We start from the raw sequence: 16,956 nt of genomic DNA, 5'->3' as shown, positions 1-16,956 counted from the left end.
GCACACAGTGAAATTTAACCTCTGCATTTAACCCATCTGAAGCAGTGAACACACACATGCACACACACAAGTGAGCAATGAGCACACACATACCCAGAGCAATGGGCAGCTATGCTACAGCACCTGGGGAGCAGTTGTGGATTAGGTGCCTTGCTCAAGTGCACTTCAGCCCAACCTAACTGCTGTTAATGTTAACCTAACTACATGTCTTTGAACTGTGGGGAAACCAGAGCAGCCGGAGGAACCCTACACAGACATGGGGAGAACATGCAAACTCCACACAGAAAGGCCCCCGTTGGCCACTGGGCTCAAACCCAGAACTTTCTTGCTGTGAGGTGACAGTGCTAACCACTACACCACCATGCCACTCTCCACTCAACAAGAAAAACTTTATTCTGAATGAGTTTAAATTGACAATAATCTAGATTTCCTGTGCATCACTGAAACCTGACAAACCCATGGACCATTTTTCACTAAACCATGACCACACCCTCAGGATTTACATACATTGGCAAACCTTGTCCTGAAGGGTACAGGGAGGTGCTGGTCTAACAATACATCAACTCTCCAGCTTTATCTTTAATATCTCTGACCACCTGACAATCACTATGGACACTGATATATCCTTATCCCTGTCCCAAAAGATAAATGCAGAATATCCTTCAGAAATCTTGAATCTATTTCTCCCTCAGCTTTCATAGTTTCTCTTGCAGTCTGTCTCCCCTCCCCTGGGGTCTGGTACCCCTTCTGGGCTTGTCAGTTATTATAATGATACATTCTCCTGCTCTCTTGGTCAGCTGGCTCCCATTAAAACCAAAATAGTCTCATTCACACATTCACCTCCCTGGTATACACCTGAACTCCACCAAATGAAATCCCATAAGCACCAGCTTGAAAGATTCTGCAAGAATACTGATGTAACAGTGCATCTTCAAGCCTACTCAGACTACCTTCAGCAATACAAAGACAGTCTCATCACAGCCTGATCCACCTATTACTCAGACCTCATACATTTTGGCTCCACCAACCCCAAGGCTCTCTTCTTCACAACAAACAAGTTTCTCAAACCCAATGAAAACACCTTGAATTCCTTCACAGTTAAACAATCCAACCCTTTCCTGTCTCATCTCATCTCATTATCTCTAGCCGCTTTATCCTGTTCTACAGGGTTGCAGGCAAGCTGGAGCCTATCCCAGCTGACTACGGGTGAAAGGTGGGGTACACCCTGGACAAGTCGCCAGATCATCACAGGGCTGACACATAGACACAGACAACCATTCACACTCACATTCACACCTACGGTCAATTTAGAGTCACCAGTTAACCTAACCTGCATGTCTTTGGACTGTGGGGGAAACCAGAGTACCTGGAGGAAATCCATGCGGACATGGGGAGAACATGCAAACTCCACACAGAAAGGCCCTCGCCAGCCACGGGGCTCGAACCAGGACCTTCTTGTTGTGAGGCGACAGCGCTAACCACTACACCACCGTGCCACCCACCCTTTCCCTTTCCTGTAATTTTTGCAAATAAAAATTGAGACCATCTACAGCAACCTGGCCTTCCTGCCTTGCCCTTTCCACCTCCCCACCTGTACCCCCCTCCCCTTTATCACTTAGCCCCTGTCTCAGTTATCCCTTGTGTCCTCAAGGGACCTGTCCAACTTTATGGTAGGAATGAGAAACTCCACTTGTGTTCTGGATCCCATCGTCTCTAATCTTGTCAAGGAATGTCTCCCAGCTATCTCCTCACTCAACGCAGAAATCATTACCAACTCCTCCTTCAGCTCGCTTTAGTTCTTCAAACTTATAAACTGGTTGCTGTCACCCCCTTCCTCAAAAAGCCTGAACTCAACCTTGATATCATGAACAATTTCTGGACCATCTCTAATCTCCTCTTTATGTCAAAAATACTGGAACATGTCACTTTTCAACTCAAAGCCCACCTCACCTGCAACATGTTTGAACCATTTCAGTCTGGTTTCCTTTCACAATGTAGCACAGAATTAGTCCTTCTCAAAGTCACTAATGACCTCCTCCTCTCCTGGTCACCTCAGCATCCTCATCCTCCTTAACCTCATTACAGCTTTTGACACCATCAGCCACACCATACTTCCCTCCCACCTTGAATCCTCCATCAACATCACCGGTACGTCCCTCTCCTGGGAGAAGAGCTCATATCTCGCAAATAGTTTGTCTCTATCAACAACTGTACTGCATCTTAAGGCATCCCCCAGGGTTTGGTACTTGGTCCTCTTCTATTCATTCTTGGTCCCAAATCCCTCAGGAAAACCACCCCCAACTTTGACATCACCACTGATAATTCCACTCTGTCCACACTTTTCTACTTCCCCAAAATCAAATGCAATGTTACATCAATAATCTTGGAGTAATTTTGGAGTCACAGCAACCTCTCCTTCAAACACCACATTAATCAAATTACTAGAGCTGCCTTTTTCCAACTAAAACCCATAGCTCATCTCTGTCCACCACTCTCCTTCTCTGCTGTTGAAACTTTAATCCATGCCTTCATCCCATCCAGAATTGACTACTGCAACAGCATTCTTTATGGTACACCATCCAAAGTTCTAAATAAACTTTCAGTACATCCAGAATTCTGCTGCACACCTGCTCACTCACTCCCACACCTGTGAACACATCAACCCTGATCTCCAGAAGCTTATTGGCTTCCTGTCCTACACCAGATCCATTTCAAAGTCCTTCTCTTCACTCACAAAGTAATCTGTCTACTAGGCCTGTCCTACCTCACTGAACTGCTTCACCACTACACTCATACCTCTGAGACCAGACTCCTGTCTATACCACTCAGGACCAAGCACCAGACCTGGGGCAACAGAGTGTTCTCTGTAGCTGGACCTTTCTACCTAAACATATCTGAGACTGCACTGACTGACCTGTCCATGTAAAATGTCTTTGAGTATCCTGAAGAGCGCTCTATAAATAAATTATTATTATTATTATTATTATTATTATTATTATTATTGGAACAACAGGGAAGACCAGGCCAGAAACCATAGTGCCTGGAAAGCAACCATCAGAGAAAGAGTTGAGAATTTCAAAAACCAGAGGATGAACCACATCAAGGAGAAGAGGAGGCAAAGGAAAGAATGTGTGCAAAATCTGGACTACCTGCGCCTTCCCACCATCACCATCTGCAGTATCTGCAACAAATCCTGTAAATCAAGGAATGGGCTCTTCAGCCACCTGAGAACCCACCGAGACCGAGCTGCCAACTACTAGGAAAATATCATCCTCGCTTTCGAGGGATAGCCATGATGGCAATTATTATTATTATTATTATTATTATTATTATTATTATTACCACCATTTTATGTCTTAACATACTTCCAGCCCAGATGTGTGGCAGATGTTTTCTGTCTGTTCTCATTGCCAGTTCTTTATTTTCTCAAAGCTTCAGTAGAAGAGTCTCATTAATGTCTGTGAGCTGCAGTTATTAATTATGCATTGTGTTGAATCATCATGTCTATTAACCTGCAGTGTTGAACTCAACTGTCATTTCTCACTTTCTCATGTTTGTCTCTCACTCACTCATCTAGTCGTCTCACTTTCAGCTAATTTTGGTTTCATGATTATGTGTTGGCAGCGAGTGAAATCCTTCAGCAGAATCCATAAACATGACCTGAGTGACAGCAAAGTGGAAGAGATTATTATTTCAGGAGTAAAATTGTGTGTGTGTGTGTGTGTGTGTGTGTGTGTGTGTGTGTGTGTGTGTGTGTGTGTGTGAGAGAGAGAGGGAGAGAGCTTGGTCTGAGCTGTGTCTAAAAGCAGACAGGTTTATTTTGTCCTCCTGAAATCAGTGCAGTGAAAATAATGAAAAGCCGCTTTGGAGGCCTGACCAGGGGTGAGACTGGACCTGATGGTCAATCAGCCTCAGGGCACCGATGAGAGAGAGGTTCAGTAGACCAGAACAGACCCTGTCAGTCAGTAATCTGCTGCATCTCTGCTCCACACACACAACATTTCCTCTGTCACTTTTCTGTCCACGGTCTCTGTCTCTGTCTGCATCTATGTCTGCGTCTGCTCTCTCTCTCTCTCCTCTCACTGCAACACAGAGAACCTGTTTTTGTTCCTTTAATTTGAACTGACAGCATGTCTAATTGAACATCATAAAAATATCCAGGATGGAAATCAGCAGCAGGAAGTGAAGGAGCTAAAGAAACATTTACACTCATATTTACTCTTCAAGGTGAATGTGTAAGATTAGATCTGCAGTCAGATTTGCATGGAGATGCCTGTGGGGATTATTACATGAGATTAATCTTCCTTTTACTTTGATATAAACTATTTTTGGTGTGCTTTTGTACCTTGAATTTTCTCTAAGTTTTCCATCTCGTTCATTTTTCATCCAAACTGTGAAAGCTTGATTTCATTCATGTTTACTGTGTCCATCTGCATCATCTCTCGTCCTTCACCGCACTTACTGATGCTGAAACACTTTCACACTGAGTGTCTGACTTCTTCAAACATCATCATCAGCCTCTAATTTTCTTCTTACTGTCCATCTTGAAGCTTCAGCCAATCAAACCCCAACATCTGCGATGCTGGATTTACACTTGCTGTGCTGAAGTGATAACTGTCTCACTGCAGGCTGTCTTTCCCTCCAGTCTCCTGAATGTGCTTTATTTCTTCATCTGCTGCTGAACAAACAGATGGAAAAAGTTACCAGTTTTCCTCACTGTCTGTTTTACAGGATTATTTAGTGACGCACGAGTACAGAAACACAGCAAGGGACGACTTGTGGAGCTCATTTTCACAGGTGAGATTTGTGTGTGTGTGTGTGTGTGTGTGTGTGTGTGTGTGTGTGTGTGTGTGTGAGATGACACCCTAATAGCAGAGGGAGAGAGAGACAGAGGGCCCGTTTACACGAGGACGCTGTCGGGTAAAAACGACTAAATATTTTATCAGAAGTGCCTTTCGTTTACACGAGGACGGCGTTTCCGAGGCTGAAAAATGGATAAAATTGAAAACGCCTTCCAGAGTGGATAAGGTAAAAACGGCCCCCGTTGCGTATCCGTCTAAACTACCCAATACGCGAAACTCTGCTCGGATCTGCTCACGTTGGGTACGCCTTTACGTCATACATATGTCATATACTGCACATGCCAGCCCGGGAAGTAAGAAAGTAAGTAAAAAAGTAAGAGCATGTCTGATTACATCGATCCAACGGACCTTGAAGCTGCTCTGTGTTTTAATGCAGTAGATGTGTTTTCCTGCTCACCCGCCCGGCTGGAGCTCCTCAGTTTGGTATCGCCAAGTTACACACACACGCACACGCGCACACGCGTGTGCGTGCACGCGCGCGCCGCCTATTCAAGCCGCTCGTGAAACCATAAACCCGAGACTGAAAACAAAACTAGCAGCTGAACGGGTTTATTTTGCTGAGATGGACACTGCCTTTTCTCTTCTTCACCGAAACAAGAGTGAGTGTTACTTAATAAAGGCAGATTAAAAGAGTTTCGGTTTGCTCCTGCTCCTCCCTCGAGCACTACAGTACCTCAGCCGGACTGGTGTTCTGTAAAGTTATCCTAGCAAGTTCTCATACAGACCGTTTTATTATTCAAAACAAGTCATTACAAATTATTTGACTCGGCCAAAGACTCGACCAATACGCACAAAACATAAAAATCGGCAAATGCGTGAAATTCTCACCGATTTTCTATCAGCCCAGCTGATCGGTGGGACAAAACTACTGCTGAATTTTCCTACCCTCCTGGATTTCGCGCATGCGTAGTAGGCTTGGTAGGATAACTTGACAGAACAGCAGCGCAGATGTGCAGATCAGACAAGACAGAAGACGTTGCGCATGCGTGCAGACATAGCGGAGACATTTATGCGTCACCGTATAGACGCAGATTTCCTCCTTGAAAACGGTCGTGTAGACGCGGAAAAAAGTGAGAACGAAAACGGACTTTTGCGTTTTTGTTTTATACCATCCCCGTGTAAAGTGGGCCAGAGAGAGCAGAAATTATTGATTCTCTTCACACTCCTGCAGAAATCTGGCGTGCTTGCAGGTGAGCAGTAAGGAGCTTGGCATCCACTGTGTAACCACACACACACACACACACACACACACACACACACACACAGTACTCTGAGAATTCATTACTGTCACCAGCCTGAACTTCTTTCATTTCCACTGCAGTTAAAACTCAGCACTGAGGCAGTCATTTTGATAGAACTTTCAAGATCCTGGATTTTCTCCATCAAACATTTGGAAATAAAATAAAAAGTCATTTCATAGCAGAAAATTTAGAGTATCTATGGAAAAAAACAAAGTTTGATGTTGATGGAGATATGAAGTGTGTCTGGATGTCTGTGAAAGAGGAATCTTGCTGGAGTCATGCTGCTTTGAGGATCCTGTGAGACCCGACACTATGGTTTGGATTTAGATGGACTTTGGTTCTCTTCTGATTTCCCAAACAAAACCGAACAGGTGTGTTTCTGTCTTTGATACAGAATGTCGAATCTTAGGATGTCCAGTTTTAACACATCCAACTTTAACATGTCTAATCACAAAATATCCAAACTTACACTGTTTAACTTCAGTATGTCCAGCTTCAGCATGTCCAGCCTGGAGAGGTCCTGCTTCAACATGTCCAGCTTCCACATGTCCAGCTTTAACATGTCCAAACTCAATCCAGCTTCAACATGCACAGCTTCACTACATCCCAGTTCAACATGTCTAGCTTTAACATGTCTAATCTCAATACATTCCACTTTAGCATGTCCAGCTTCACCACATCCCAGTTCAACATGTCCAGCATCAACATGTCCAGCCTCAAAACGTCCAGCTTAAAAATGTCCAACCTCAACATGTCCAGCCTCGAAGAATCCAGCTTCAGAACATTTAGCTTCAACATGCCCCCCCTCTTTTCAGCAGGCATTTAGAGATTCTTTCTTGTTTATCAAGCAGAGAAAGTCTCCTCAGGTAGTCAAGCCTTTAACAGTGTGGAAAGTCAGACAGTGACTCTCAGCATTAGCCTCACTAATCTGGTGAAAAATGTCTTCGTAATGAGATTATCTTCCACAAGAGAAGAGTGAGATTCATTTCTGAAACCGCAGGATACTGGAGAGCCGTCAGCATCTTTTATAAATCGGCGAGATGAAATCATTCTTGTGCTGGAACTGTTTCATTTTTATTTTTTATTTTAAATAGATACACATGACCTTTGATCTTCTTAGTTTTGTGTGTGTGTGTGTGTGTGTGTGTGTGTGTGTGTGTGTGTGTGTTAACTTTATTGAGGAATTTAGCAGCATTAAAGCTCAGGACATACCATCATCTAATGAATATTTATACACACTGCATAGTTTATTCACAAAATCCACTTTAAAACAATAATCTGCATGAAACCTTTAGTCAAATCCCCGAGTTAGATCTACTGTAAGCCCTACTCCATGTTCTTTAATCAGTTCAGAGCATCACTGTGACTCAGAGAACAAAAAAAATCTGAAAAATCAGTGAAGGTGGTAGCTTCTGCACTTGCTTTACTTGCTGTCTGTGTCTGAGACAATCTGCAGCTGCCACTTGCCACATTAAACAAAGCGGGACACATGGATGGATGAGAGAGCTGGAGTGTGAGCTCTTTTCCCAGGTGCCTGAGACTGAATTACAGACAATTCACATGAATCATTGAGTCAGAGTCGTTTCTCGGCCGTGTGAATCTCACCGTCCCTCTCCAGCATCAGCCGCTGAAAGTCCATGACTCGCTCACTTCTCCTCTTATTATTTACTCCTTTAGTGAGTCTTTTTCACCATCTGAGCTGCACCTTCACATTTCCTGTCGATGACGGATGTCTCCGTGATTCACTGATCTGCTCAAGTCAATGTCTTCAGTCTGAGAGTGAGTGTCGGTGCGAGTTCATTCCTCACAACACTGCAGCATTGATGTTATTACTTCAGAGCCTCCACACATGTCCTGGTGCATCAAATCTGGAACACTCTGAGGAGTGGAGCATGATTTCGCAGAGTGACGTAAACATTATAAAATCCTCTGAAGATGTATTATCATTATTAACAACCTGCTACTCAGACAATCATGTGTCATGTTCCTTCATTGAGTTGATTTTATTTTTATTTTATTGAGTTAATTTTATTTTTGCTGTCATTGTTGTGTGTGATTTCTCTGGAAGGACGTGGGATCAGGTGACCTTCACTCATGGAACTATCTTCATTATAATGTTACAGGATGTAAAAGAACAAACTAATAATCCTCCATCAGCCTCATGAGCCTGATTCACACGGGAGGAAGTAGGAATGTCATCTTTGCTAATTATTCCTGACACTGATCATTAACACCAGCATTGAATTTATAGTCCTGTCTGAATCATTACTGAGCACAAAATCTCACTTTTATTAAAGCACTGATGTTCTTTGTATTGTGTGGGTGTGGTTTCTGTAATTATGAGAGGATTATTCATGATAATTGGCATAAGAGGTGTTGAGGACAGGTGCTGTGTCAGACCGATGCCGTGTGAACAGGACGTTACTGAAAGAACCTCAGGCCTCACTATGCTGTTCTGTGTTCCAGGCCATGCACAGGGAAGGGAAGGACATCAACATAAAGGAGGTGATGGATGGCTGGACTCTGCAGATGGGTTACCCCGTGGTCACCATCAGCAAGAACGAGAACCTGGAGAATGCTGTCACCATCAGCCAGGAACACTTCCTCTACAACACGGATGCCAAGATCCACCACCATCAGCTTTTTAACAGAAGGTACAGCTCTCAGAACAGAACATCCTCAATCAATATGACCTCTGGTGACCTTTACCTTCCAGATGACCTCTGGAATCCTGTGATGTGTGTTGAAGAGGAACGGACCAGCCTGCTGCAGACACATTCGCATTAGCTTTAGCCTTTGTTAATGATCTCATGAATAATTCAGCAGGTCCTCAGAAAGTCTTTAGGTCATATTTAAGCCCAAATGCTGGCAGCAGACCATAACACACTCAGAATGTTAATGTGATGGTGTGTGTGTGTGAGAGAGAGAGAGAGAGAGAGAGAGAGAGAGAGAAACAACCAGGGTAACTTTGTATAATATGAATGCACTTTTCACCATTCTGATTCACTCAGGCTCAGAATCTGAAATATGTGATTTATTTATTTATTTATTTATTTATTTATTCATTTAAAATTTAATGAACAAACTGAAGTGGACTGAAGGCCAGTCGAGATTTTGGCCTGCTGTGTTACAGTGGTGCTTGAAAGTTTGTGAACCCTTTAGAATTTTCTATATTTCTGCATATATATATGACCTAAAGCATCATCAGATTTTCACACAAGTCCTAAAAGTAGATAAAGAGAACCCAGTTAAACAAATGAGACAAAAATATTATACTCGGTCATTTATTTATTGAGGAAAATGATCCAATATTACATATCTGTGAGTGGCAAAAGTATGTGAACCTCTAGGATTAGCAGTTAATTTGAAAGTGAAATTAGAGTCAGGTGTTTTCAATCAATGGGATGACAATCAGGTGTGAGTGGGCACCCTGTTTTATTTAAAGAACAGGGATCTATCAAAGTCTGATCTTCACAGCACATGTTTGTGGAAGTGTATCACGGCATGAACAAAGGAGATTTCTGAGGACCTCAGAAAAAGTGTTGTTGATGCTCATCAGGCTGGAAAAGGTTACAAAACCATCTCTAAAGAGTTTGGACTCCACCAATCCACAGACAGATTGTGTACAAATGGAGGAAATTCAAGACCATTGTTACCCTCCCCAGAAGTGGTCGACCAACAAAGATCACTCCAAGAGCAAGGCGTGTAATAGTCATCGAGGTCACAAAGGACTCCAGGGTAACTTCTAAGCAACTGAAGGCCTCTCTCACATTGGCTAATGTTAATGTTCATGAGTCCACCATCAGGAGAACACTGAACAACAATGGTGTGCATGGCAGGGTTGCAAGGAGAAAGCCACTGCTCTCCAAAAAGAACATTGCTGCTCGTCTGCAGTTTGCTAAAGGTCACGTGGACAAGCCAGAAGGTTATTGGAAAAATGTTTTGTGGACAGATGAGACCTAAATAGAACTTTTTGGTTTAAATGAGAAGCATTATGTTTGGAGAAAGGAAAACACTACATTCCAGCATAAGAACCTTATCCCATCTGTGAAACATGGTGGTGGTAGTATCATGGTTTGGGCCTGTTTTGCTGCATCTGGGCCAGGATGGCTTGCCATCATTGATGGAACAATGAATTCTGAATTATACCAGCGAATTCTAAAGGAAAATGTCAGGACATCTGTCCAGGAACTGAATCTCAAGAGAAGGTGGGTCATGAAGCAAGACAACGACCCTAAGCACACAAGTCGTTCTAGCAAAGAATGGTTAAAGAAGAATAAAGTTAATGTTTTGGAATGGCCAAGTCAAAGTCCTGACCTTAATCCAATCGAAATGTTGTGGAAGGACCTGAAGCGAGCAGTTCATGTGAGGAAACCCACTGTGGCAGTGGGGGCGTGGCCAAGCAGCAGTCTGTGAATGGAGAGCGGGGTCGGGGAAGGTAAGTGGCTAAGTCATTCCACCTGCTGTCAATTGTGTGTGTGTGTGTGTGTGTTACAGGGATGGAGCATAAGAGGAGAGAGAGAGCAGAGAAAGGGAGCTCTCTCCCTGACCACAACGCATGTGTGAGTGAGTGAGTGAGAAAGGAAGAAGGAAAGAAAGCTGAAAAGCTAAAATAAAGTGGTTTGTGGAACATTAATTCTCGCCTGTCATGCTTCTGTGCTCCACCCACAACAGGAATTACTGCACCCACCAACATCCCAGAGTTGAAACTGTTCTGTACGGAGGAACGGGCTAAAATTCCTCCAAGCTGGTGTGCAGGACTGATCAATAGTCATTGGAAACGTTTAGTTGCAGTTATTGCTGCACAAGGGGGTCACACCAGATACTGAAAGCAAAGGTTCATATACTTTTGCCACTCACAGATGTAATACTGGATCATTTTCCTCAATAAATAAATGACCAAGTATGATATTTTTCTCATTTGTTTAACTGGGTTCTCTTTATCTACTTTTAAGACTTCCACAAACATGTGTTGTGAAGATCAGACTTTGATAGATCCTTGTTCTTTAAATAAAACAAGGTGCTCACTCACACCTGATTGTCATCCCATTGATTGAAAACACCTGACTCTAATTTCACCTTCAAATTAACTGCTCATCCTAGAGGTTCACATACTTTTGCCACTCACAGATATGTAATATTGGATCATTTTCCTCAATAAATAAATGACCAAGTATAATATTTTTGTCTCATTTGTTTAACTGGGTTCTCTTTATCTACCTTTAGCACTTGTGTGAAAATCCGATGATGTTTTAGGTCATATATATGCAGAAATATAGAAAATTCTAAAGGGTTCACAAACTTTCAAGCACCACTGTATATCATTTCTCCTTTTGAGTTTGGCCTTGATGTTTCTTACTCTCATGGCTTTCCTGTGGTTCCTCTTTAACATATTAAAGACTGTTCCACTGGGTGAACTCGTCCACATGGTTACATCTGTTTCTTAGCCTAACGTTATGTGATGGAGCTCACTGTGCTGGATCTATTCTCCATGTACTAGACTTGTCTTTCGCTGTTCTGAATCTCGTCTCTCACTGTGCTGGATCTCATTTCTCACTGTATTGGATCCATCTCTCACTGTTCTGAATGTTATCTCTTACTGTGCTGGATCTCATCTTCTTACTATGCTAGATGCCATCTCTCACTGTGCTGGATCTGGTATCTCCTTGTCCTGGATATCATCTCACTGTGCTGGATCTCTTCTCTCATTGTGCTAGATCTCATTTCTCCTTGTCCTGGATCTCGGTTCTCACTGTATTGGATCTTATCTCATAGTGTGCTGGGCTTATCAGTCATGCTTCTGAATCTTCTCTCCTTACTATGCTGGTTCTCATATTTCACTGTGCTGGATCTCATGTCAAGTCATGTCTAGTTTATTTTTATAGTGTTTTTAACAATAGACATTGTCACAACTATGCTGGATCTCATTTCTCATTGTCTTGGATGTTGTCTCTCACTATGCTGGATCTCATCTCATTTTCCTGGGCATCATCTCATTGTTCTGGAACTCATTGTTAGCGTGGGTGGAGGTATGGTGAAGTTAGGATCCACAAGCAGAACACAGACAGTAATCCAATAAATAATATGATTTAATTCAGGGAAGAAAGGGCATGGCAAAAAGGTAAACAAACAGGACAAAAAGCAAATGGCAAAAACAGTCCAGACAAAATGATACAAATACCTTGACAAAAACATGAGACGGGCAAAGACAAAAATGCTGGTGAAAAAGAACATGAACAAGAAAAGACCCTAAGTGCAAGAAACAATGAATCAGAAATAATCCTTAGTGCAAAAAAACCCACCATGAACCAGAAGAATGCTAGTGCAAAAACCATGAACAAGAAAAAGTCACTAGAGAGAATAACCATGAACAGCAAGAGAGGCACAAAAACAGCTAAAGAAGCAAACGAGATGTTCTGGCAAAGTCTAAGTCTGAGAACGGCTTATTTATACACAGCAGTGAAAACCAGGAAGTGAATACGGATGAGAAGGAATTCCTGCCCCAGAACTGGATCGGCGCTGGCGTGAGAGATCTGTAATCTCCGGAGTGGATGTCTGGGGCGAAGCATGACACTTATCTCTCACTGTACTGGATCTTGTTTCTCATTGTCCTGGATGTTGTCTCTCACTGTGCTGGATCTCATCTTGTTGTCCTAGGCATCTTCTCTCATTTTTCTGGATCTCATCTCTCACTATGCTGGACTTGTCTCTCTTTCAAGATTCAAGATTCAAAGATTTTTATTGTCAATTCACTATATATTTAGGACATATAGGAGAATCAAAATGCCGTTTCTCTCTCACCTTACTTGTAAAAAACAGATAAAGATTACACACACAAAAAAAATCTTAAGAAAAACTATATATATAAATGTAAATATAGATAATATAGATAAAAAGACACTAAAATCAAACAATGTACAAAATAGCAGTAGTGCAAATACAGTACAATATCTAACGGAGAAGGTGCTTAGAAGAGCAGCTTATGAGATGAATATGAACAGTAGTGCAAATGAGCAATAGCAGCAGATATAGCAGTAATGCAGATGTTTGTAGTGTGATGTGCAAATGGATGAGATAGTTTCTTGTGTGAATGAATGTGTTACAGACCAGGGGTAGGGGGTAGGTAGTAGACAGAATTCAGCATCCTGACAGCCTGGTGGATGAAGCTGTTCAGCAGTCTTGTGGAGTGGGCCCGGAGGCTCCAGTACCTTTTCCCTGAGGGCAGGAGGTTGAAGAGTGAGTGTGAAGGGTGAGAGGTGTCACCAGCGATGCTGATGGCTCTGCAGGTGAGACGGGAGTGATAGATGTCCATAAGCGAGGGCTGAGGGGTACCGATGATCTTGCTGGCCATGTTCACTATGTGTTGCAGAGTCTTCCAGCAGGAGGCACTGCAGCTTCCGTACCATGCAGTGATGCAGCCAGTGAGGACACTCTCAGTGGTGCCCCTGAAGAATGAGCACACGATGGGTGGTGGGACTCATGCACTCCTCAGTTTGCGGAGGAAGTAGAGGCAAGTTTGAGCCTTCTTGGCCAGCAATGCAGTGTTGTTGGACCAGGGGAGGTCCTCAGCGATGTGCACCCCTAGGAATTTGGTGCTGCTCACCCTCTCCACTGCAGCACCGTCGATGGTCAGATGGGGATGCTGTGAGTGACCTCTCCTGAAGTCAACTACAATCTCTTTGGTCTTCTCCACGTTCAGGAAGAGACTGTTGTCTTTACTCCACTGGACCAGTTGGCTCACCTCATTCCTGTAGTTGGCTTCATCATTGTTAATGATGAGGCCCACCACAGTTGTGTCATCCGCAAACTTGATGATGAGATTGGTGCTGTAGATTGGTACACAGTCATGGGTCAGCAGGGTGAAGAGCAGCAGGCTGAGCACACACCCTTGTGGGGCCCCTGTGCTCAGCATGATGGCCCTGGAGGTGTTACTGCCAACCCGAACATTCTGTGGCCTCCCTGTAAGAAAGTCCAGCACCCAGTTACAAAGAAAGGTGTTGAGTCCCAAATGTCTGAATTTTTATATTAGCTGCTGGGGAATGATTGTGTTGAATGCCGAACTGTAATCCAAGAACAGCATTCGCACATAGGTGTTCTTTGAGTACAGGTGAGTGAGGGCTGGGTGGACAGCAGTGGAGATAGCATCCTCTATGGACCTGTTTGACCTATATGCAAACTGGAATGGGTCATGAGAGGGAGGGAGAATGGACTTGATGTTCTGCATGACCAGTCGCTCAAAGCACTTCATGATGATGGAAGTCAGTGCTACAGGCCAATAGTCATTATAGCTGGATGGGAGGGGCTTCTTTGGCACTGGTATTATGGTTGTAGCTTTGAAACATGTGGGGACAACAGCTTGGTTCAGAGAGATGTTAAAGATGTCAGTGAGGACATCCTTGAGCTCCATGGCACAGTCCTTCAGAACATGACCAGGTACAGTGGTGCTTGAAAGTTTGTGAACCCTTTAGAATTTTCTATATTTCTGCATAAATATGACCTAAAACATCATCGGATTTTCACACAAGTCCTAAAGGTAGATAAAGAGAACCCAGTTAAACAAATGAGACAAAAATATTATACTTGGTCATTTATTTATTGAGGAAAATGATCCAATATTACATATCTGTGAGTGGCAAAAGTATGTGAACCTCTAGGATGAGCAGTTAATTTGAAGGTGAAATTAGAGTCAGGTGTTTTCAATCAATGGGATGACAATCAGGTGTGAGTGAGCACCCTGTTTTATTTAAAGAACAAGGATCTATCAAAGTCTGATCTTCACAACACATGTTTGTGGAAGTGTATCATGGCACGAACAAAGGAGATTTCTGAGGACCTCAGAAAAAGTGTTGCTGATGCTCATCAGGCTGGAAAATGTTACAAAACCATCTCTAAAGAGTTTGGACTCCACCAATTCACAGACAGACAGACTGTGTACAAATGGAGGAAACTCAAGACCATTGTTACCCTCCCCAGGAGTGGGCGACCAACAAAGATCACTCCAAGAGCAAGGCGTGTAATAGTCAGCGAGGTCACAAAGGACCCCAGGGTAACTTCTAAGCAACTGAAGGCCTCTCTCACATTGGCTAATGTTAATGTTCATGAGTCCACCATCAGGAGAACACTGAACAACAATGGTGTGCATGGCAGGGCTGCAAGGAGAAAGCCACTGCTCTCCAAAAAGAACATTGCTGCTTGTCTACAGTCTGCTAAAGATCATGTGGACAAGCCAGAAGGCTATTGGACAAATGTTTTGTGGACGGATGAGACCAAAATAGAACTTTTTGGTTTAAATGAGAAATGTTATGTTTGGAGAAAGGAAAACACTGCATTCCAGCATAAGAACCTTATCCCATTTGTGAAACATGGTGGTGGTAGTATCATGGTTTGGGACTGTTTTGCTGCATCTGGGCCAGGATGGCTTGCCATCATTGATAGACCAATGAATTCTGAATTATACCCGTGAATTCTAAAGGAAAATGTCAGGACATCTGTCCATGAACTGAATCTCAAGAGAAGGTGGGTCATGCAGCAAGACAACGGCCCTAAGCACACAAGTTGTTCTACCAAAGAATGGTTAAAGAAGAATAAAGTTAATGTTTTGGAATGGCCAAGTCAAAGTCCTGACCTTAATCCAATCGAAATGTTGTGGAAGGACCTGAAGCGAGCAGTTCATGTGAGGAAACCCACCAACATCCCAGAGTTGAAGCTGTTCTGTACAGAGGAATGGGTTAAAATTCCTCCAAGCCGGTGTGCAGGACTGATCAACAGTTACCGGAAACGTTTAGTTGCAGTTATCGCTGCACAAGGGGGTCACACCAGATACTGAAAGCAAAGGTTCACATACTTTTGCCACTCACAGATATGTAATATTGGATCATTTTCTTCAATAAATAAATGACCAAGTATAATATTTTTGTCTCATTTGTTTAACTGGGTTCTCTTTCTCTACTTTTAGGACTTGTGTGAAAATCCGATGATGTTTTAGGTCATATTTATGCAGAAATATAGAAAATTCTAAAGGGTTCACAAACTTTCAAGCACCACTGTATGTTGTCTGGTCCAGCTGCCTTACATGGGTTGATCCTGGAGAGGGTCCTCTCCACGCTGGATGGAGCCAGACATATAGCCTGTTCATCCGGGGGAGGAGTGGTCTTCAGTGCTGATGTGTTGTTTTGTGTTTCAAAGCATCCAAAGAAGTCATTTAGGCAGTTTAGCAATGTGATGTCACTCTCACAGGTCCATGGTGGAGGGATGTAGTTTGTAAGGGTTTGAATGCCATGCCAGAGAGACTGTGCATCTCTGGTGTTGCTGAAGTGTCCAGATATTTTCTTGCTGTACTGACGTTTTGCCTCCCTGATGCCACGGGATAGGTTGGCTCTGGCTGTTGTTAGACCTGCAGTGTCACCAGCCCTAAAGGCTGCGTCCTGAGCCCCCAGGAGCCTGTGAACCTCTCCTGTCAGCCAAGACTTCTGGTTAGCACAAACAGTGATGGTTTTTGCAGTGAGTGACATCATCAGTGCATTTAGTGATGTATGACATGATGGCCTCAGTGTATTCCTCTAAGTCTATGTGGTTGTTTTAAGTGGCTGCTACTTTGAAAATGTCCCAGTGTGTAGTGCTAAAACAGTCTTTCAAAGCATAGGAGGGCCCCTCTGGCCACACACATACCTCCTTTTGTGTTGGTCTGATGGCTCTCACTCTGGGTCTATATGCAGGTCTCAGCATGATGGTAATGTGATCAGAGAGACCCAGGTGGGGGAGGCCTTGTAAGCTCCTTTGTGAGTTGTGTACACAAAGTCCAGTAAGTTGTCACCTCTTGTGGGAAAGTCCACATGTTGATGTAATTTGGACAG

At 43.2% G+C, this 16,956-nt stretch overlaps 1 protein-coding gene across 1 annotated transcript in view; it reads left to right on the top strand.

The window, feature by feature from the left end:
• The window catches only part of LOC132870165 (thyrotropin-releasing hormone-degrading ectoenzyme-like), a 107,395-nt gene that overhangs the window by 54,506 nt on the left and 35,933 nt on the right, over nucleotides 1-16,956 (top strand). The window contains exons 8-9 of the mRNA XM_060903735.1: nucleotides 4,732-4,797; nucleotides 8,570-8,757. Of these exons, the coding sequence (XP_060759718.1) occupies nucleotides 4,732-4,797; nucleotides 8,570-8,757 (254 nt within the window). The remainder of the gene's footprint in view (nucleotides 1-4,731; nucleotides 4,798-8,569; nucleotides 8,758-16,956) is intronic.

Source organism: Neoarius graeffei, chromosome 21 (assembly GCF_027579695.1).
Source record: "Neoarius graeffei isolate fNeoGra1 chromosome 21, fNeoGra1.pri, whole genome shotgun sequence".
Lineage (NCBI taxonomy): Eukaryota > Metazoa > Chordata > Actinopteri > Siluriformes > Ariidae > Neoarius > Neoarius graeffei.
The sequence above is the reverse complement of the archived record's forward strand: the minus strand, read 5'-3'. Positions and strand labels throughout refer to the sequence as shown.